The following is a 22,341-nucleotide window of genomic DNA, read 5'->3' on the forward strand; positions in this document are numbered from 1 at the left end:
ACAAATTACGATAGCTAACAATAGATAATATATATATATTTTTAAATCCAATATTTTTCTATTTTTTCATGGTAAACAATGAGTTATAGATTTATGTAAATAAAGCCCAAAGTTAGACCAGTGTGTAATACATGTTTGTGCACTAAATGAGTGTGAGGGAATTTAATTACCAATAAAAAAAGACATAGCAAAAATAGAAAAATGATTGTCATTATGTCACAATACAGTTCTTTTTGTGAAGGGGTTAATGCATTCTCTCTCTCTCTCTCTCTCTCTCTCTCTCTCTCTCTCTCTCTCTTGCATGGAAGAATGCACATTGTTAAATAATATTGTTAAATAATATTGTTGTCTCCAATGCTGCTGTTTTCATTCTGCTGCTGTGTTAACATTCGGTTTGTTGGTGTTTGGAGAACGTTTTTGTTTGCCTGGAGTAGCTCATGTGTATTAGCAAATAGCAGCAGAGCATGTGGTCAGCTCATTGCGGTATATACTCCAGAAATAGCTTGCTGATTTCCTGAGCTCATCATTCGTCAGTAAAGACAAACATTAATATGTAAATATAAGGATCATGTACTGCGCAAAACCATGTAGGACCACATAAAGTACTCTTATTAAAATACGTTAAGGATAGTACTGTATTTATAGTGATGTGGTCACATTTGACTCTTTAATTTCGGTTCTTCTCTGCATATCAGGTTTTTCTATGTGAAAATGTGATCCTAACAAGATTATTGTCAAAGCAGAAATGCTGCATTCAGTAACATTGAACAGGAATTCTAAACTCCTAGATTCACCTGCAGCCTTTACAGCTGCCAAGTTCAGATGACCTCAGCAGGAATTCCGGATAAGTAGCTTCACCTGCAGACTCACTTTGTAAAGTCACTGAGTCCAGTTAAACTCAGCAGGAATTACTGACCAGGTTCATCTGATGATAATGTACAGCCGGTGTGTTTAGTTAAACTCTGCAGGAATTCCAGTCTACCGAGTTTATCTGCAGACTATGGAGCTATTGGTCAAGTGATCTTTTATCTCAATGTCCTTGGGAAAAGGTATAATTGAGACATTAATTGCAAATCACCCTAGATTTCCTAAGATTCTGGTCTTATCTTCTGTCTTACCTTTAGAATAGAAATATCCTCAAAAATGCTAAAAAAAAAATTTCCTCCAACCTAAAAATGATTGCCCATTCTCCTGGCTTGATCATTGTAGAGGTAGTATGGATGGGAGTAGGAGTCCAGTATGCAGAGACTGGCATAAGGCAGTGTGATACACGGTAGCTGTTCTTTCCATCAGTTGATCCCTCATAATTCTCAGATCATATTAAGTATCAGGCATGCACAGTGCTGAGTACAGTATGCCAACAGAATGTTGCGGGTGATTTTTCCACAACTTGCCACACTACACACGAGCTACTGTCTTATCATCGTGAGCTGCTTCATACCTTCTTAGTAATGTTAACATGTATTTTATTCCATTTATATTAGACGAGAGGTACAGTAAGTGCAGTAGGTATACAGTGTATGTATATTTTATTGATATAACACTAACAGGTAGACTTCGGTTTCGTCTGATTTATTGAGATCCGGACGAATTTGGGCTGCTTGGCTATACAGCCAAACGCCATATCTCAGAATTACCATTCTGATACAAAACGAGTAAGCAAGTTGATGCCCAGTATTTAATTATTTGTTTCTAAAATATTTTACCAGGAGGGACACATTGAGATTTCTCTTATGTCCAGAGCCCTCAAACACTGAATTGGTAAAGTATAATGTTAAAAATACAAGGTGATATTAAAATACACAGTATAATGTTAAAAATACAAAGCAATTAAAATACACATATACATTTAACACGGAATAAGTAAGTAGTATCATCACCCATGATTACAGGAGCATTCTGTACTAAGATGCGTTAACAGGGATCTCTTAAAGGATTTTAGGGTGGAGGAATATTTTGTAGGAAAATCAGGATTGACCTGCTTTCTTTTTGTAACCCAGTAGACTAAATAATACTGGAAATACTGAAAGCTGGTACTGGATCGGAGATTATAGGAGGTGGGAACAGCTGGGGAGAGCATTCTACTCAAATAGAGTGTGAGCTTCCCAGAAAAGAGATTAAACACAAGGCTGGAAAGATGGAGGGTGCATCTGGATGCCAGCAACAGCCTGTTTAGCTCTTTTAACATGTCACAATGGTGGGTCATGTAATAAACCCTTCTCTAACAAACTATTTAATTCCCCTACTTTAACCCTTTGTGTCACTATACCCCACTCCCTCTAGCATGTAAGCTCATTGAGCAGGGCCCTCAACCCCCTCTGTTCCTGTACGTCCAGTGGTCTGATCTCAATTATGTGTCTGTTAGTCCACCCATTGTTCAGCGCTATGGAATTTGTTGGCGCTATATAAATAATAAAATAATAATAATAATAATAATACATTGTAGCACAAAGCAGGAAAACAGTTTATACAACATAGTTAGTTTATGAAGGTAGGTTTGCGGTGCAGGTGCATACACTACATCTCCATATTTAATGACCGGAATTAGTATTTGTTGCACAATCTGATCCCTCACCGTGGAGTTTAGGCAGGATTTGTATCTGTGCAGGGCACCTAGTTTTGGATAACGTTTTTCCATGTGGAAGCCAAAAGATAGATTGGTTTCTAGCAACATACCTAGATATTTGAAAGAGTGAAATGCGGTTAGTGTACTATTAGATTTTGTTTTGATGCATAGCTGTGAATTATTTGATTTATGTAGTTTTGCTACAGTTCCAAAGATCATTGTGACAGTTTTGTCAGTGTTTAGGAACAGTTTGTTATCTGCAATCCATTTTTCTACCGCTGTGAACTGAACTTGGAGCACAATAAGCATCTTAGTTTACCATGATGGACAAGAGATCTGCCCAATTATAGGGGCTGTAAAACAATTGTCCAAGCAGGATTGTGTCAGATACGTTGACTGCAGTTATTGAGAAAGACAGATCAGCAGTGATATTGTTTCTGTTTTACCATTGCTGTGTCTGATTGGGAGGTAGTCTGGTCATAGTGTGTGCTACGTGTTAGGTTTTTTGCTCTGCCTGGTCCCTGCCAATGGCACTGTGCCACTTACACACACTTTTCTAGATAGACATATCTTGTTTAATTGAATCTAGTGTGAGACTGGCGGTTATTCATGTGGTAGTAGCCCCTTACACTTACCACAACGTCGCATTCACTGATTCCGAGTTTGAAAGCTATTTTCTGACAGCTATTTATAAAAGGAAATAATCTGACCTTATTAGATACTGCCAGTCCAAATAACACCAACTTTGAGTAGGAAATGGAAATTGAAAGCCTGATTTATTGATCCTAGTGCTTGAGATTGCTTCGATCACTACTGTGTCTACCACCTGCCAATTGATTAGTGCAATTTGCATACTCAAACTGTGATTTGGAGATAAATATGTATTGGTTTTCTAATATTCCATCCTATAACCTTCATAACATTACACCAGTGTGAGACTGGTGGAGACACTGATGCTGGTTACAGCAATGTCTAGCCACTGCCACTTGCTCCAAATTTGATTCATTTTTTTCCATTTGATTCTTTTTTTTTGTTAGCAGTTTGAAGAAAGAAAATACTTTTTTAGGGAGTGTGTTCAGTGCAGTATGTGCTGGGCACGTGTGTGAGCACTATATAGTTGCAGTAATCCACCAAGCAGCCACTCATTTTTAAGCACCAATATCTATTTTGGCTGAATACCATTGTGTTTACTCTACATAATAAACATTTATATCCCAGTATATTTTAATATTAAAAACAAACACACCATCAGTAATGTTACAGACTAATACCAAGATGGAATTGAGGGAGGGTCGGTGTATTTTTATTCCCATCCCACCTTCATCTGTAGTGCCAGTGCCTCTCGGTGTCCTAACACCTCTTCCTCAGCCTTGAGTACTGCTACCACCATCCTTATTATTAGTTTTCAGCCTTTAGGACACTGGGACTAGCATGTGTGCAATGTCCAATCATGCACCAACAATTGTTTTCTCAGCCTTCTTTGGCTGATGAGTCAAAGTCTACAATAGCAGAAGAATATGCTACGAAAAAGACCACCAGCTTCGCTGTAACCTCTACTGTTTCTTTTACTGTAGTTCCTTCTACCACAGCTATCTCAAACATTATACCTTCTTGTACAACATGCATTAGCATTAATGTTAACTAAAGAGGTAGAACCTAGTAGCAAAATAGCACCCCCAAAGTCTGATTTTGGTCGTGGTGGTGGTGATAAATCTGTTGATGATACTTTTGTTTACTCCCCCACCCCCCATTGCAGACATAGGACTTTAATCTCTGGCCAGAACCTACTAGACTTTAATCATGCAGGAGCCCTGTATTTTCTCCATAAGGTAGTATGCACTCACCCTCTGAATCTCTTTCAATTTGTCAAAGTCAATCTCTATCTGCTTTTGAAGTGCCTAATCCAGTGGAGACAGTTGTAACATCAGCTGTGCTTGATACCACTCACACAAATAGCTCACCACTGTTAACATCACCACCATGTAAATCCACCTACATCTTCAAAAACCACAAGACCAAGGGTTGAGGCTAATATATTTCAGCAAATCAAACTTTGAGTCCCTCAAGGAAGGGCTATGCACAAAATGGAAACTGTGCGGCAAGGAAGTGTGTAGGTTGATAGTAATCGATCATCTCACTAGTATGAACATATGCAAAGACACCACATGTTTGTTAAGGAAAAAAGAAGCAGACAGGAAGGAAAGAACTAGGCAGACAGAAAGTCCACTGGTATTGTATCCGATTCTGTGTAACAAGCCACCACGAGCAGTTCCACCTTCACTACCCCAACTTCATTAGGCAGAGCAGCAGGGTGGGTGGTGAGGATCCAATGAATTAAAAAAGAAATTAACACATTTCTAAAAAGAATTCTAAAATGTGGTGTTGGTGCTGGTTGTTGAAATTTATTCAAATGCCTGCCTAGTGGTTTCGCTCTGCTTGGCTACATCTTGCAGTGTGACTAAGCCTGCTACCTCTGAAGACCCAGTTGGTATAAATATAGGACACTTTGTTTTTCCACACTGAAGTACAGTTACTCACGCTACAGACGGGATTTGTCAGAAAGTTTTGTTCTTCTCATGGTGGAAAGAGTTACTGGGTCATCAATTGCTCTCTCACTGTCTCCTTTCACTGTTTTGAAACATTCTTTATTCAAATTATACTAGAGGCCAAAATTGTGGAAACCTTTTCGAAAATGTATATTTCTAATTTCTGATGACTCATAACTTCAGTGTTTTTTAGAATAATGCCATAAAATGACATATCACTAGAAAGATAATTTGATAAAGGATGTAATGCAACAAGCAAAGGATGTAATGCAACAAGCAGTGTCTTTCTTATAGCCAAATAACAAGAAAAAGATAGCACAACTGCGTTATGTAACATGAAGTGAATTTCCTTAATTTAAAATTGACCAGTGAGACTGATTGTTCTGATAACCTACCAGGTGTCATTATCATACAGTATGGAACCAATAAGGTCTTGGTATGTGTCAGCTCTCATTTCTTTGTATCACAGCTAAATATTGGACCACTATTTAGTTGTGTTAGTATCATCAAGTTGGCCACTGTTATTATGTTGTTTACTGATTTGTTGGTAATTATTTTTTCTATTCCTTGATAATTTAGTAAGCAGCGCAAAAGTGCAATTTTAAACAGAGTGAAGAAAGTTGGCTGGTCACCTAGAATGGGATGTAAAATAACTTTTGCATGGAGAAGGCTATGGCAGAAATCTAACCAAAATAGGTGTTTTAAAACTCTGCATACTTGGTCAATTCAAAACCAAACTGGTAAAGGCAGAAAAAGTTGCACAACAACATTTAGTGATAGAAGAATTCAAGAAAACAATGTTTGAGTGACACAAGAAACCCATCTGTCAATGAAAACAAAATTGTCAACAAAGTGGTTTATAGATGAGTGATATTGTGGTGGAATCTCAGTAAAAATAAATTTACTAGGACAAGATTGCCATGTGGCATATGTGTAAATGGTGTATCAGTTAGTTAGTTTCACGTAGCTAAGATACAATCAACACCGTATTGAGCAAATGCAGGAATGCAGAAACTGAAAACACTTCCCCCCTCCTCCATTGTTCTGGGTGAGCCATGTGGTCTAATAAGTAAGGGAAGTTAGGCTTTGTTCAGCTGATTGTGTAAAGAGTATATGGGGGTAGAGTTAACTATAGGAGGAGCTATATGTCTATATCATGCATTTACACAGTCAGTTCTGGGCTCAGATCTTGTTGTATTTTGGTGACATAAGTCCCTCTGAGCCCCGGTCGGTGAATCGAATAAAGAATCTCTTCCTTCCTGAAAAACCTGTGTCCATCTCTCTGTGCTTGGCTTCCGTCAGTTTCTCCGGTATCATTTGGTGCATTGGGCCGGGAAGCTCATCGTTCAACGGTAGCTGAGAAGCAGAGGCGTGAGACGGTCTATCTTTGCCCACGTTCTCTACGGCTGCACCCCTGAACTTCTGCGTGGACCTCCCTTCGTCTCGGCGCCACTGGTCTTTTGTCCAGGAGATCATCGGCCTCTACGTAGTAAGTGCTGGGGTGTCCCCGTCGATGAGTGTGAACCCAGGTTCAGGAACGAGGAGGTAAGACAACTGCTGTTTTAGACGGCAGACCCACTAGGGGTATACCGATTGTGCGGTAGGCCCAAAAGGGGTTTAAATCTGTGTATGGAATCTGCCCCCTCTGTCGGAGGGAAGGAGCGAAGGCGCACCGCTCAATCGAACGCTCTTTAGTAAGACCGTTTGATTTGGTTAGTCAGGCGGGGTTCTGGTGTAAATAGCCCTAGCCGGACACCGGTGTCTTGTCTAGACTAGCGTTCTAGGGTGTATATTACGTTCGCTAGGTCGGAGGGACCGGGAGACTAAGCGGCGTCTGTGTAAATTCGGTTCGCTAGCTCTCAACCTATCTTGGCTAAGTGGGAAGGCGTGTAAATTTGGAACCCACTAGATTTTTGATAGAGTAATAGACTAAGAGGCGTCTGTGTAAATTCGGTCCTCTAGTTCGCTATATGTGGTGCTTGGGCAGTGTGGCTAACCAAAACGGGTGTATATAGTTTTAGGTAGTCCATTCAAGGTACTGGCCAATAGTTTAGTTGGGATTGTAAATGTGTTAAAGATTGTTTAGTAAAGTGTATATCTTGTTAGATAGCGCGAGCTCAGCCGTCTAGCGAGAGTGTTAATAGTGTGTTGCTGTATCATAGTGCACGGTACCATAACCCTGTATATTTACTGACACTGTATATAAGTACTAATCATTGTCGTCTAATGCATGTTTAACACCATAACCACTAATAATTGTATTGTGACCTTAAATTGTGCTTTGACTTATGCTAACCGTACTGTAACCGCTATTTGTAAAAGACGATGTTACTGGGGTGTGTTATAGACGGGTAATTCATATATAGAGAATTAAAGCGTGGGTGACTGTATAGTTTCGCCAAAGGGCACAGTATTAGTTACTTAGTGACTGGTGTAACAGCTGTGTGTGTACGGGAATTCCCTGTATGTTTTGTTGTATGAGTTTGACCTAGTAACTGTGCCACATGGTGCTGTTGCCAGGGAAACAAATGTGACTGTTGTAGGTGTGTTTGTTGTGTTTCTTTGAATTAGACGCTCCGTTGCTAAGTATGGCAGCGCCGATTTAAAGATTGTTGATCCCTTAGAATGTATGCTAAATAACTTTAAAAAGGGATATAATGTGTGTGATTTTGGGGACTACCTTATGTAGTAGAGAATGACCAGTTTTTGACTGTTAACACAGTTTGTGTTACTAGATGGTTATCAAAACTGGTCTGTCCATCCCCAATGGAATCTGACCCATCTGACCATCCCTCAACTAAATTCTTTAGCAAAAACTGGTGCAGCTGGTATGTCCCCCTGTGCTCTAATTGTCTCTGGCTCTCAGATGCCTGTCCCCTCCTTTTTCTGTGCCTACCTACCCCCCCAACTGGTTCTTTGTATTCAGTTTTATTATTAGCAGTCAAAATTGTGAGGAGAATTCTTAATAACAGTAACTGAATCCACTGAAAACACCATAACCACTGATAATACCATAACCACTGAAAACACCATAACCACTGACATAACACTATAATTACTGAGCCTTGTGTGCCTTTAGTAACAGTAAATTAGTTTTGAAATACAACTGGATGAAATGGTCAATGGTATAGGACGCTGGAATACACTTTTACCATTTTTGGTTACTGGTCAGGCTCCTCCTAGCCCTGTCCGAAACATTTTGTTAACCAAGTTACTGACCAGTAAAATTAATTTATCCATTTCCACCTACCTCACCACTCCCCGACCGGAACCTATGACTAAACAACCCTATCTAAGTCCCACCCTAACCTGACAAATGACCGGTGCCCTCCAACTTTGACATTTACAAATGCCACTGCAGCTTACCCCTGGTCCACCACACATTGATATTAATGGTCAATTACAGTTGGCAGACCCTGTATTTGTTTATGTCCCGTTCACCATGACTGATCTGTTTAATTGGAAGACCCATAATTCCTTTACGAAAGCAGACGAGTAACCTAATGCTTTCTATGAGAGATTGCTGGAGTCATATAGTTTATATACTCCTTTTAATCCAGAGGCCCCTGAGAACTCTCGAATGAACAACTCAGCATTTGTCAGCCAGACCCAAGGTGATATCAAAAGAAAATTGCTAAAGTTAAAGGGATTTGTAGGAATGTCCATATCACAGTTCAGGTGTATATGAACAGGGAGATTGAAACAAAGCAGGAGGAAGAACGTAAAATGAGGATGAAGGCAGATATGCTAGCTGTAGCTATCATAAGTGTAGAGAGACAGGGAAGGGAGGTGAATAGAGGAGTTGAGAATAGCCTGAGTAAGGGAGGAAGTAGGAATCACTGTGCGTATTGTAGAGAGGAAGGATATTGGAAAAGTGACTGCCCACAGAGGGAATATAAAGCAAGTTATAGATAAGACAAGAGAGAAGGTTACGAGATGGTTACAGAGGTGGCTATAGAGAAAGTCTTGGAGGGAATGACAGTAGTAACAGAGGAGGTGTTCAGGGAAGTAGATACTATTCCCCTACCCAGAGATTAAGGGATAGAGAAGATAGAGATTTTGTCGGTCTGGCTGACACTGTCATGGAAGACTATTGATACCGACTGGGCTCCATCCCCCTTTAGCCGAGTGCAGCCTATGGTCGATGTATCAATAGAGGGAAAGAGGAGCTCTTTCATGATTGACACTGGTGCTGAGTACTCTGTGGTAACTAACCTAGTTGCTCCTCCTTCAGGAAGACTATAATTATGATAGGAGCTACTGGGAAAAGCGCTGCTAGACCAATTCTCAGGAGTCATACTTGTATTCTAGGAGGCCATTTGGTTAAGCACCAGTTCCTATATATGCTGGAGTGTCCAGTTCAGCTTCTAGGACGAGATCTATTATTAAAGCTTCAAGCCCAGATAACTTTTAAACCCAACGGATCAATGTCTCTGAAGTTTAATAGATCACCAGGCATAATATCAGTATCGGTGCAAAAGGAAGAAGAATGGCACTTCTACTCTATAATAACAAATACAGACCCTAAGAGTGATGAATCCTTATTTGACATTTCAAGAATATGGACAGAGAATAATCCTCCAGGACTTGCTCGCAATATTCCACCAATACACATTGAATCAAAGCTTGGAGCATATCCTGTTAGCCTTAGTTAGTACCATATATTATAGAGGGCTAAGGAAAATATACAAACCTATGTGGATAAGTGTGCAAAGTATGACATCCTAAAATTCTGTACCTCCCCTTGGAACACTCCATTATTACCTGTTCAGAAGCCGGGATCAGATGAGTATCATCCTGTACAAGATCTAAACGCAGTTAATAATGCAGTAGTCAATATACACCCAGTGGTACCCATCCCCTATAATCTGCTTGCTTTAATACCAGGTGGGGCAACCTACTATACCTTCCTAGACCTCAAAGATGCTTTCTTTTGTTTCTGGGGTACTGCTGAAAAATTATGTATGGGCATCTACCTTCCATACTTGGTAACTTAACGGGGGATTTGAGTCAGTTGGGAGAAGGAATTACCCGGCAGCAGGTTGTAGAGTTGGGTAAAACTATGGAGGAGGTACAGAAATGGGTACAAGATAGATTACCTGTGAATATTTATCCACCTGTTCATTCTTGCCATCTAGGGGATCAAGTGTGGATAAAAAAATGGAACACTGTTCCATTAGGTTCCAAGTGGAGAGGTCCCTATGTTGTTCTTTTATCTACCCCAACAGTTGTAAAGGTTGTAGAAGTGACTCCGTGGATTCATCACTCTAGGGTAAAAAAAACAAAAAAAAAACAGCGGCAGATTCCTGACAAGCTACCATAGATCCAGAGAATCCTTGCAAGATCCAGTTGAAGCGTGTGACCGAGTTGGATTAAAAGTGTTTTTTTTTTTGCGAAGATAATATTGTTAAAAGGGAACATCAACAAAGATCTACAAGTGAGTGTTTTTGACGGCCATAATAATGCCTGTCCGCTCACCAATGTGTTATTAAAAGCCAGGAAAGTCTCGAAGGGACCCCTGTGAAGACGAGCAGAACTCCATTCCCTGCAGCCCTTACATCCTGGAAGCTGAGGTGCCATCGCACGGACGAAGACTGAGGATGAAGACGTCGAAAGAAGTGTTTTTGATAATATGTATTTTTGTGTCTTTTTATATTCAGGAAGGTAGAGGTACCGACACTCCTAGCTGTGAGGTATGCATTAAGACTACAAGAACAGGTAACCATATTTCCCAGACCCTAATTTGGCATTCACAATATGAATGTAACGGAGATGTATCAAGATGTAGATACTTAAATATAGAATATAGTGTGTGCCATTTAGGAGTAGGAGAACCTAAGTGCTTCAGTCCAGAGTATCAACCCCGTACAATTTGGTTGACCCTCAGGAATGGAGATCCTCAGGGGACCCTAATAAATAAAACTGAGTTAGAAACCGTACATTCTTCGGGTGTTCTGCTATTTGATGCATGTAAAGCAATATCAAGTGGTAGAAAGCCGTGGAATGTATGTGGGGATCTTAAGTGGGAGAGAACGTATGGGTCTAATGATAAATATATTTGTCCCAGTAGTAAAAACAAGTATGTAAATCCGAGATGCCCAGATAGGGAATATAACTTTTGTCCATATTGGTCTTGTGTGGGGTGGGCAACTTGGGGACCGACAGTAGATAAGGATATGATTGTTACTAAGTTGCCTACAAAGCCATATTGTAAGTCTAGGGAATGTAACCCAGTCCATATACTCATAAATAATCCTGAACGATTCATAGATAGGTTCGGTAACTTATTTGGGTTCCAAATATATGGGACGGGTTTAGATCCTGGGACAATATTATTTATAGGGATAGAGACCGATACGGTAACCTCCCAAACTCATCAAGTATACCATTCTTTTTATGAAGAGATGAGTATAGATAATAAGATCCCCCATAATGCTAAAAACCTGTTCATAGATTTAGCCGAAAGTATTGCCGGTAGTCTTAATGTTACCAACTGCTATGTGTGTGGAGGTACTAACATGGGAGGCCAATGGCCTTGGGAAGCAAAGGAGGTAATGTCCGGTTCTGAGGCAGTTGACCAATTAATATCTACACAAGCCGATTATCATATGAGTGTTAGAGGTAAATCTGAGTGGAGATTAAAGACCTCCATCATAGGTTATGTTTGCATAGCGAGGAAAGGAATGATGTATAATACTTCTGTAGGAGAATTAACTTGTCTAGGGCAAAAAGCTTATGATGATGATACGAAGAATACAACTTGGTGGTCGGCTTCAAATGTCTCAGAACCATCTAACCCGTTTGCTAGATACGCCAATTTAAAGGATGTGTGGTTTGACATATCCATCACATCTACCTGGAGAGCCCCAGCAAATTTGTACTGGATCTGTGGTAAGAAAGTATATTCGGAGTTACCACAGGACTGGGAAGGGGCATGTGTATTAGGTATGCTCAAACCATCCTTCTTCTTGTTGCCAATTGAAACAGCAGAGACCTTGAGAGTTAAAGTTTATGATGTGAATCATAAAAAGAAGCTAGCATCCTTGAATGTAGGTAGCTGGGAAGATAATGAGTGGCACTGTCTACCTTAGCGCGCTTCATTGCCAATAGGAGGGATGTAATATGTGAGGGAACTGGTTAACAGCCAAACTGTATGCCCATGAAGTGTTATTGTATTCTAATACAGGGATTCAAGCCTCATTCTACCATTAGGCAATTATGGATTCCTCTGTAAAGCACATAGCCTTCTTACCAGGTAAACCAGTTGGGCTGTTGATAAAGTCCTCCATTCACTTCCAGTGCAAATAGAAGGAGGTGTATGTGGAAAGTTCAATCTCAGCAACTGTTGTTTGCACATAGATGATGAAGGGCAGGCAGTGGCTGATCTCACAAGCCACATGGCTAAACTGACGCATGTACCGACTTAAGCCTGGAACAGGTACAATTCTAGTAGTTGGTTTGGAAGTAGGTACGAGCAGCTTGGAGGGATCAAGACATTGGTAGGAGGAGTCATGTTGATTATAGTGTGTCTCTTTCTACCATGTTTGGTTCCATTGGTAATTAGGTCCATACAGAGTGTCATAGAGAGCACGACAGAAAGGAAACCAGCTGCGCATGTAATGGCTGTTTGCAAGTATGAACCCTTAGCCCAGAGAGAATATATTCAGAATGAGGAGTGCTGAAGGAATTTGTAAGGATGCTAAGATGCTTACGAGGTCTGTTCTGATTCATGGCAACCTGAGGTGTAAGCAAACTATGGTTAAGTGATGCATCTGGAATTGTCAAATATCAGAAGCATCAAAGGGGGGAATGTGGTGGAATCTCAGTAAAAATAAATTTACTAAGACAAGATTGCCATGTGGCATATGTGTAAATGGTGTATCAGTTAGTTAGTTTCACGTAGCTAAGATACAATCAACACCGTATTGAGCAAATGCAGGAATGCAGAAACTGAAAACACTTCCCCCCTCCTCCATTGTTCTGGGTGAGCCATGTGGTCTAATAAGTAAGGGAAGTTAGGCTTTGTTCAGCTGATTGTGTAAAGAGTATATGGGGGTAGAGTTAACTATAGGAGGAGCTATATGTCTATATCATGCATTTACACAGTCAGTTCTGGGCTCAGATCTTGTTGTATTTTGGTGACATAAGTCCCTCTGAGCCCCGGTCGGTGAATCGAATAAAGAATCTCTTCCTTCCTGAAGAAACCTGTGTCCATCTCTCTGTGCTTGGCTTCCGTCAGTTTCTCCGGTATCAATATGATTTTTAGATGCAGACTCAAATACTTGGCTTAAATTATAGAGTTAAGGAAAAAGCCACTAGGGGTTTAAATTTCACTGCACACTTGTCATCTCGATACCGTTACATAGACCTGCACCCCACTATTAATAACTCTGACAGACACATGAGTTTGGAAGGTGAAAAATAATACCCCCCCAACTTGTTAACTTCACAGCATGGGGAAAGGGGGAGCGGGGCAGTTTATTTTAACTAAACAAATGTCTCATTTAGCAAACACACATTTAAGGCCTACATGAATCTTGACTCCTATAAAACCACCAAAAAAGGGGCAAAGAAGGCCTAACATCCAACCCATTCTCTTTCTTAGCAGGGGTGATACCATGTCTGGTTGTATCTCTAGCGCCAAAGCATCAACACGGATGCAACATGTCAAAAGCTCACTGCCCCCACTGTCCCTCCTTTCTCAATGTTGCTCGCAGCCACCATCAGCTGCCAAGCCACCCCCTTCTTCACCTCTTTCTGATGCCCTTACTATTTTATCATAGTATCATCTTACAAAAGAAGAACAACACACATCTGTTTTTTTTGTTTCTTTTTTATTGTTGGGATCTTTGTAGCTCTTTGAGACATCCGTTGCCCTTAGCCAAAAGACATTTCCATCTAATTTATTGTTACAAACGTAAGGACTTATAAAATGTCCAATTGAATTATCAGCCCGCAGCCTGCGTGTGACTAATGTCAGACTGGTTTATTAATTCCTATTTCTGCTTCTTCTGCTGACCTCCTGTTTGTTCATACCTAAGTTTCTGGGAGTGCAGTTAGCAAAAGGTTAATGATACCGAGCACCTTTCATAATTCCTTAGTTTACCATTTGCTCTGACTAATCCTCTCTCAGCAAAAAGCACAATAGGAAAAAGCAATTTCTATCTACCAAACAAAGAAGAAAGAGATTAGAATGGACTAGAAAGCATGGGGTTTTGTCTGAGGAACAATGGGACAGAGTCATTTGGATTGATGAGACCAGAACATCAGTATTTGTTTGAAAGTGATGTAATATGTATCAATAAGAATTGGAGAAGTTTTGCTGCCTGAATGCATTACAGTTACCGTAAAGCAACCATTTAGTGGTCTGATCTGGGACTTGTATAACAGCAAAAGGTGTGCGCAGATTTTGTGTGATTGATGGTACTGTAAATGGCAAAAAAATACATCTGTGATGCACCTAAGTTAAACTGAAGCTTTCGGCACGCACTCTTTTCCACGTTTATGAAGTCTATATTATCAGGATTCAACTCCTTGTCATTTTGCTGCTGTGCACAAAAAGTGGTTTCAGGAAAGTCATTCTGCACTGCTAGAATGGACAGGCCTTGACCTTAGTCCAATAGAAAGACAGTGTAGTTGCTTTTAGAGCTGCAATAAGGAATGAAAAAAGATAATTGATAGAAGCAACCAGACACTCTTGATTTCACATTATAACACATTAACACATTATAACACCTGATTAATGAAATCACTTAGTTTACTCCATGGGACATTTTCTAAGGCTGTAATTGTGGCAAAAGTTACTAATAGAAATGAGGTGACGTTATGAAATACTCTTTATCGCGGTATCTTCTCTCTATCATGTTTTTCTGTGTTTAGCTCATTTGAAATACATTTTTAATAAAGCGTGTTGTATTACATTTGACAGCATTAAATTATCTGTCTAATGATATCATTTTTTTTTTTTTTTTTTATGGTATTAGTCTAAAAAAAAGACTGGTGAGGCATCAAATCTCACAAATACACACTTTCCAAAAGGTTTCCTCAATTTTGACTCTCGTGTATATTAGACAGCTTGGAATTGGCAAAAAACAGTCGATATTGCATGTCCAGTAAGTCCTCCTCTTTTTGCATTGCTGCACACTAATATGGGTCTTTTTCCTGGGTTTTTGGAATGTATGAATGTTTGCCTAAATTTATGCCCCATGGACGACATTCAGCAGAGCACAACAGATATATGATGTTTAATAAAGCACAAAAAGGTGCACGAAAGACTAACCCTAATGGTATCATTCGTTAACATTTACTGTAAGGACAAACATAATAACGTATTTAGTATATGCTTATTCATATATAACATTTTCAATTATCAATACATAATCTGCACAATTTAGATATAGTAAATATCAAATAGTTGACTCTTTGTTTACTTGTTCAGCATCAACATAAATATACATTAATTGTTACAGAACGTCTAAATAAAAACTAATATTTTTTATTCAACTTGACACGTGAGCACTTAAGAATTCTTATTTCTTCACGATTGCTAAAATGCTGTTACGTTTTTTTCTTCTCAGAGGATGGGTGTAGTCAGTAGTAAGAAGTTATCTTGGAAGAAAGAAGACCAAAGTCGTGGCAGGTTCCTTCCACCAGCCCAGCTTGTCCGAAAGTCTCAACCACCACCTGTAAGTAACCATAAAAGCAGAAACATCCAGATATTACTGAACATGAAATTAAGGTACAGTTATAGAGGAAACGCTACCTACATATCACGTTTGTAGTTCGAAAAACTGTGCAAAATTCTCCAAACCAGGGTTTTCAAGATGTTGATCTCTTACAACTACCAAAATTCTATGATGCAACAGAGGGCCAGATAATCATGGGAATTTTACTTCAGCAACATCTGATCGCCAGAGTTTGAGATGCCTGCTTTATTCAGCATGTTGTATGCGTCACCTTCCGCTTAGAGATTGGTGGCCATTAAAAAAGTTCTGCACCAAATATAACATAACCAAATCGAGGGCAGAAAGGTTGTAATGTCTACACGTAGAATCCAAACACACCTTCATGTCCGTGCAGATATCTTCTTTTTTTATGGTATTTTAGCAGATGGTCTGGTTGGGAGTGATGAATGGCTACCACAAAGGGTGTATGAGATATTGCTGGACTCCCACAGACTAAATTTATACAGAAGAAAACTTAATCTGAAAATATTTTTTTTATTCTGGAAGGGGGATATTTCCCACCATTTAGATCAAGTGAGAAGAAGTATCAATATAGGGAAAAGGAGAGGCTCAGTGAAAAATATATATTTATATAAATTCATTAAATATGTAATATGCAAATATATATATATATATATATATTTTCCACTTATTCTTGTTTCCCTTCTATTGGTCACTTCTCACTTGGTATATGGTCAAAATCAACATTTAGTGTCCGTCACCTAGCTGTGAATCATCTTTATTTCCCACCAATTATCTCTTTTTTGGTGCCTTGGGTGGAACTCTGAATCACAAATCAAATTTGCGCATCCATTGCGCAATCGGTTTATTTCATGATTAGCTTATATGACGGTTCAGAAAGTAGACACTAGATGCACTAGCATTTGTGTGTGTCTCAGTATTTTCCCAACATGAGGGAAGGACCACCTGACACTTCACTGATCAGAGGATTTAGAGATACTATATGCAAAGGTGATTGTTAAAAATGAATTGCCATCTTCAAAAATGGTTACCCACATAATGTCTTAAAAAATAAGGGATGGCATAATTAATAATTCCTAATGTCGGTATCTGACTTAATGCTAAGTAGTCAATAAACTAAACTTATTTAAACTTAAATACTTTACAAATGTTTCACTACCTGGAAAAGAGAAACACAACTGCGGACAATTTCTTAAAATAAGTTCCCCCAAAATCTGAAAGGTGACAGATCCTCTTTATAAATATAAACCTAGCTCCAAAAAGAAGAATTGGTAACTCCATTTGGGAACGATGCATTGCGAGTGCAGCATATAAACTGTCTGAAAAACTGATACATTTACTTTAAAAATAGTTTATACAACAAAGGTCCCCGATTTAATATTTTATGATAAACCTGTACAATTATTTAATATGGTGAAATTATTATAATATTTTAATACTTGATGTATTTACATATTTTTATGACATACCGGTATTTTTTGATATTTTAATATTTTTAGGGGGGGAAAGAATGTATCCAAAAATATTAAATTGAGGAAATAGATAGACATCCTCTGCTGATTAATTAAAGGGTCTGTGCTTTTATCTTCCATGGTAACGGATTGCCTTTGACGCTAGGGTAGATCAGACATCATAGTGTTTTGGATTTTAGGGAAGGGAAATTAGTGGTTTTATTAACAGTAAACTTGAGTAGTTGCTTCTCTGTTATTATGTTCTGCAATACAGTACTCAGAAACAGGTAGAAATGTGGATTCCTGTTTCCTATCATAAAATAAATAAATTACAAAAAAACAAAACTTGATGAAAACAGAGCTAATAATACAATAAAGACAATTGTGACCTTTGATGTTGTCATAAACTGGTCCTTTAAGTTCAAAAGTGATCAAGATATATCCTGCATTGATATCTCTATGCAGCCTGCAGCCAATAATTGAGTTGATCATTCTATTTTGGAATAGGATCTTGCTGTTATGTTATATAAATGAGGGGTAGGCAACCATGGGCTCTACAGAGGTTGCCAGCATTAGTGGCTGTAAGAGCATTATCGGAGATGTATTCCACAAGATGTGGAGATGTATTCCACAAGATGTGGAGAGCTAAGGTTGCCTACCTCTTTTACCTACCTACATTCTATACATACCATCACAAGTTTTAATGTAGCCCTCACCTGAAATGTACATGCATCTCTGTTGTGTGTTGTGTGTGTTTGCTAGCTCTGTGTCTGTAAATAATCCTTACATTCTAATTTTAGAATGTGAGGAAAATCTCAAATAGAAATTATAATTTAACAGCCAGAAGTTCTAGGACATAGGATTCTTATGTAAAATAAACTGCTTAACAAACGATTTAAAGAACTAAATAACAGGAAGCATTGCTGCACTTGTCAGACACTATGGACATTAGTCTGCACCTTTTAGGTTTAAAAGTGTGAAATGGAATCACACATAGTTTAAGACAGAGCGGAAGTACTCGTTAGAAGGTAAGCTACCTATATAATGACCTATTAAATGAAGGTTGGCTTAAACATGGAGTGTCCGTTTAACAGTGGGGTGACACGTGTTGGATATTACTGAGTACCCATGCTCTATAGTACACTGCTCCTACCTGTACAGTACCTACCTGACCTTACCTAATTTATTTATTTATTTATAAAATATTTTACCAGGATGGATACAGATTTCTCTAATTTCAAATATGTCCTGGGTCCACAAAACATTGCATTGTATAGGATACAACAGCACTGCCATTTCTCTTTTAGCATTGCCAAGGAGTGATGCATATTACAACAGCACTTTTTAAACTTTTATTTTAGCAATATTTGATTTTATTGTATTTAGTGTATGTGGGCACTATGCATAAATGCAGACATTCTTTTTACATTTTGTTGTAATTTTTAGTAAATGTTTAGTAAGTTGTACTGCTAGTAATGTCTTCTAGGTCCTTATAAATACCTATAAACAAGGCATTTCACCATTTCTGTTTTGGCCTCAGTTACTGTATTTGAGAAAAAGTGTATTTGTGCTGTTATACTAGCATTTCAGACCATGTGTGAAAATTGTAAGATAAATTAAACTGTATGCTGTCTATAACATTCTTTTGCACAAAAATGTCTGAACAAATACATAAAAAAATAAAAATGTTATCAATGTTTAAAATTGTACTTGTTAAGTTTGCATGAAAAGCAATTTGTGCACAAAATTGTATGTGTTCATGTGAATGCTATGCATCCTTTGCCCCCAATTAATTTTATGCAAATATTTTTCAAAGAAAAGGTGATTGGTAGGGAAGGGGTTAATATATGACAGCCTACTTGTTTTGTTAAACAATTTTCACAGGAGCAGCACAAATGTGTGATCGTATAATTGTCATGGTTATATTGTTATTTATGTATTCCTTCATTAATTAATAAATAATGTATTTGTTGCAATAGGTCCCAGCCAACCGTCCTCAGAATGTGCCCTATCAAACGATACAATCACATCAAGGTAGGAATGTCTATTTAACAAAACTGTTTCTCGCTCAATCAAACATTGAGTGCAAGATGCAGTCTTCTAGCTCTTGGTAATCAAACTAGACATCTTGCTTGTTCCTTTGCAATAAACTTTGACCAGTTGGTAATAAAACTCCACTATCCATATAATAGCACAAGGAGCTTGAATTTCTTTCGGGTAGGGTATTGCTGCACAGCCTCTTCCTGTGGCACTCTCAGTCTCCTGTAGCTTATGCTACCACTGTTCTGTAGATTATGTACTGTCATTGCTCAATTCTCTGCCATTTAAGAGTTGAATCACTTTATGCAGCCTTAGCCACACCTCCCCTGGCTGGGGCTCACATGGCCTCCTTATACATTTCTTGAACAAAAGGCTAACATTTTAGCTTCCCTTATTGTCTGTTTAATTTATAATTTTTTTATCCCCTTCTCTGTCAAAAGCTTTAATATCCTACATAAGCCATCTGTGTGTGATTAAAGTTAAATTAACAGAGCAGCCGATAAAAGAACCTTTAAAGTAAACACATTGTGCTGTAAGATCTGATTACAAATTAGTAGTGCTACTTGCGGATCCCCAGCAAAGTTCGGGGAAGCTGGTGTGTGTCAGACGGGCTAGCAGGGAGAGGTACATTCATGGTTGGCCACACTGTCGAGGATTTCCCAATCAAAAAAGTAAAATATTGCATTTTGGACAGAGCACATAGGTTGGTGGTTTCAGTTCTGCCAACCCAAATACAAATACCCCTTTCTAAAATGTTCTGCTAGCATCCTATGTTAATCCACTGGGATTCATAAAAGTCTCAATTCTCAGACTTAACCCTTTAGATGTCAGTAATGATTAATCCTTTCAAGGCCTAATATCCAGCTAATGTTTCAAAGTCTCCACGTGGATTTAGCATTTATGTGCACAGGAAAACTATTTTACTATTTTGAATATCTATTCACAAACAAGACTTTACATAGGACACGAGGTCATTCATTTAGACTGGAAGAAAGAAGATTTCGTCTAAGGCAAAGGAAAGGTTTTTTTACTGTAAGAACAATAAGGATTTGGAAATCTCTGCCTGAAGAAGTGTTTTTATCAGAGTCCATACAGATGTTCAAACAGCTACTAGATGCATACTTGCAAAAACAGAATATTCAAAGATTTAATTTTTCAATGTAGGGTAATAACTGCATGACCAAGGATAAATCTGACTGCCGTTCTGGGGTCAAGAAGGAATTTTTTTCCTAGTTTGGAAAATTGGAAGTGATTCAAACTGTTTTTTTTTTGCCTTCTTTTGGATCAACAGCAAAATACAAATGTGAGGAAGGCTGAACTTGATGGACGCAAGTCTCTTTTCAGCTATGTAACTATGTAACTATGTAATACTAATGCTGATCATTAGAGATGTCCTGAACAGTTCGCTGGCTCATAGTTCCTGGCGAACATAGCTTGTTCGCGATGTTCGGTCCGCCCCCTATTCGTCATCATGGAGTAAACTTTGACCCTGTACCTCACAGTCAGCAGACACATTCCAGACAATCAGCAGCAGACCCTCCCTCCCAGACCCTCCCACCTCCTGGACAGCGTCCATTTTAGATTCATTCTGAAGCTGCATTCTTTTTTTTTTGTATTATTTTTTTTTAGACAGAAGTGTGTTATATTTGAGCATGCTAGGCTGAACGTGCATATATCATGGCTAGTTGCACTGAGGGTATGAGTATATAGCAGTACATTGTTGTGAAAGATGGCTGTCATGTTTAGGGTGTAGCTTGCACGTTATCAACTGTGTATTTATATCAGCAGTTCCACCACTAGTTATAAATCAAGTGTGAGTGGCCCCATGAGATGAGACTAGTGAATAACATACTACATGAACGGTTAAGGTAAAGGCATGTAAGGAACTACGACAATAAACTCTTTAGGAGGTGAAATAATGACATGTTTAAACGCTTGCTACTTTACGATTAGTTAATGTGCAGAGAGCAGTACATGTGATCAAAGGCATGGTCTGGAGGATCGGCTATAGTGAGACATGCTTGGCAGGCTGCTGTTTACTGCTTGTGCTCATCCGATCCCTTCTGGGCACCAGGTGCAGACCCTGGGAGTCCCTGATACCTGGAACAACAAAGGCAAGTCTCTGGCTGAGTGCCGGGTTCGCGGCTTGAGGTGGTGGAAGCTTGTTTTGTCGGGTGGTCGGATCTGTCCCGGTGGTGCTTCACGTCCGACGTGCGGGATTGTGGTGGCTTAAGGTGGAGACGAGTGCTTGACGTGGGGCAGGCTCTGCATTTTTGTTTGTGCCTCCGGTCCCATCTTCGACGCCTTTTGCGTTGGTGGATTTTAATGGGGACTGCTTCGCTTAGCTGTGGTGGAGCTTGTTGGGGCTGTGGTGGAGCTTGTTGGGGCTTCCTGCTTGTTATTTACTTCCAAAATTGATTAAAGAGTCTGTCCAGCTTAGACTCAATATCCTGCCATGCTTTGCTGGTACCAGGAGGACACGCGGCTGCCGCCATATTGGGAGAGTCGCAGATGAGTATGTGCTCTGTGCGTCCATTAGCTCCAGACAGCCTCTCAGGGGTGGACCGGGATAACCCCCACCGGTCCGAGGGGGGGGGTAATGGAGCTCCTGCCGGGAAGTAGCTGCTCCTGGGCATCCCAGGATCGGGAGATCGGCCGCCTCTCCCGCCCGGTGAGCACCAGGCCACACTTGCCACGCGGAGGTAAGTAAGACTCTGTCGAGTTGCTGACCGCTATTAGGCATGTCGGGTCTGTCAGGTAGGAGCAACATTGCTGGGTCATCCCCTTCTGGGGTGAAATTCGCTTGTTGATAGCTGCTTAAAGTGAGATATGGAGGGAGCTCACACAAAGTGCGTCTTTCCTCCATGACAGCTAGGCCCCGCCCCCCGGAAGCTGCATTCTTAGTGAGAGGAGGGACAGTGTAGTTGCTGCTGATTTAATAGGGAAATCGATAGCTAGGCTAGTGTATTCGGTGTCCACTACAGTTCTGAAGGACTCATCTGATCTCTGCTGTAAGGACAGCACCCCAAAAA

The 22,341-nt window shown here is 39.5% G+C and overlaps 1 protein-coding gene across 1 annotated transcript in view; it reads left to right on the forward strand.

Moving 5' to 3' along the window:
* BLK (BLK proto-oncogene, Src family tyrosine kinase) overlaps positions 1–22,341 on the forward strand; it is a 72,515-nt gene that overhangs the window by 6,659 nt on the left and 43,515 nt on the right. Inside the window, exons 2-3 of the mRNA XM_063442019.1 lie at positions 15,690–15,797; positions 19,249–19,303. Of these exons, the coding sequence (XP_063298089.1) occupies positions 15,693–15,797; positions 19,249–19,303 (160 nt within the window). The 5' untranslated portion in view covers positions 15,690–15,692. The remainder of the gene's footprint in view (positions 1–15,689; positions 15,798–19,248; positions 19,304–22,341) is intronic.

Source organism: Pelobates fuscus, chromosome 2, assembly GCF_036172605.1.
Source record: "Pelobates fuscus isolate aPelFus1 chromosome 2, aPelFus1.pri, whole genome shotgun sequence".
NCBI classification, from domain to species: Eukaryota; Metazoa; Chordata; class Amphibia; order Anura; family Pelobatidae; genus Pelobates; species Pelobates fuscus.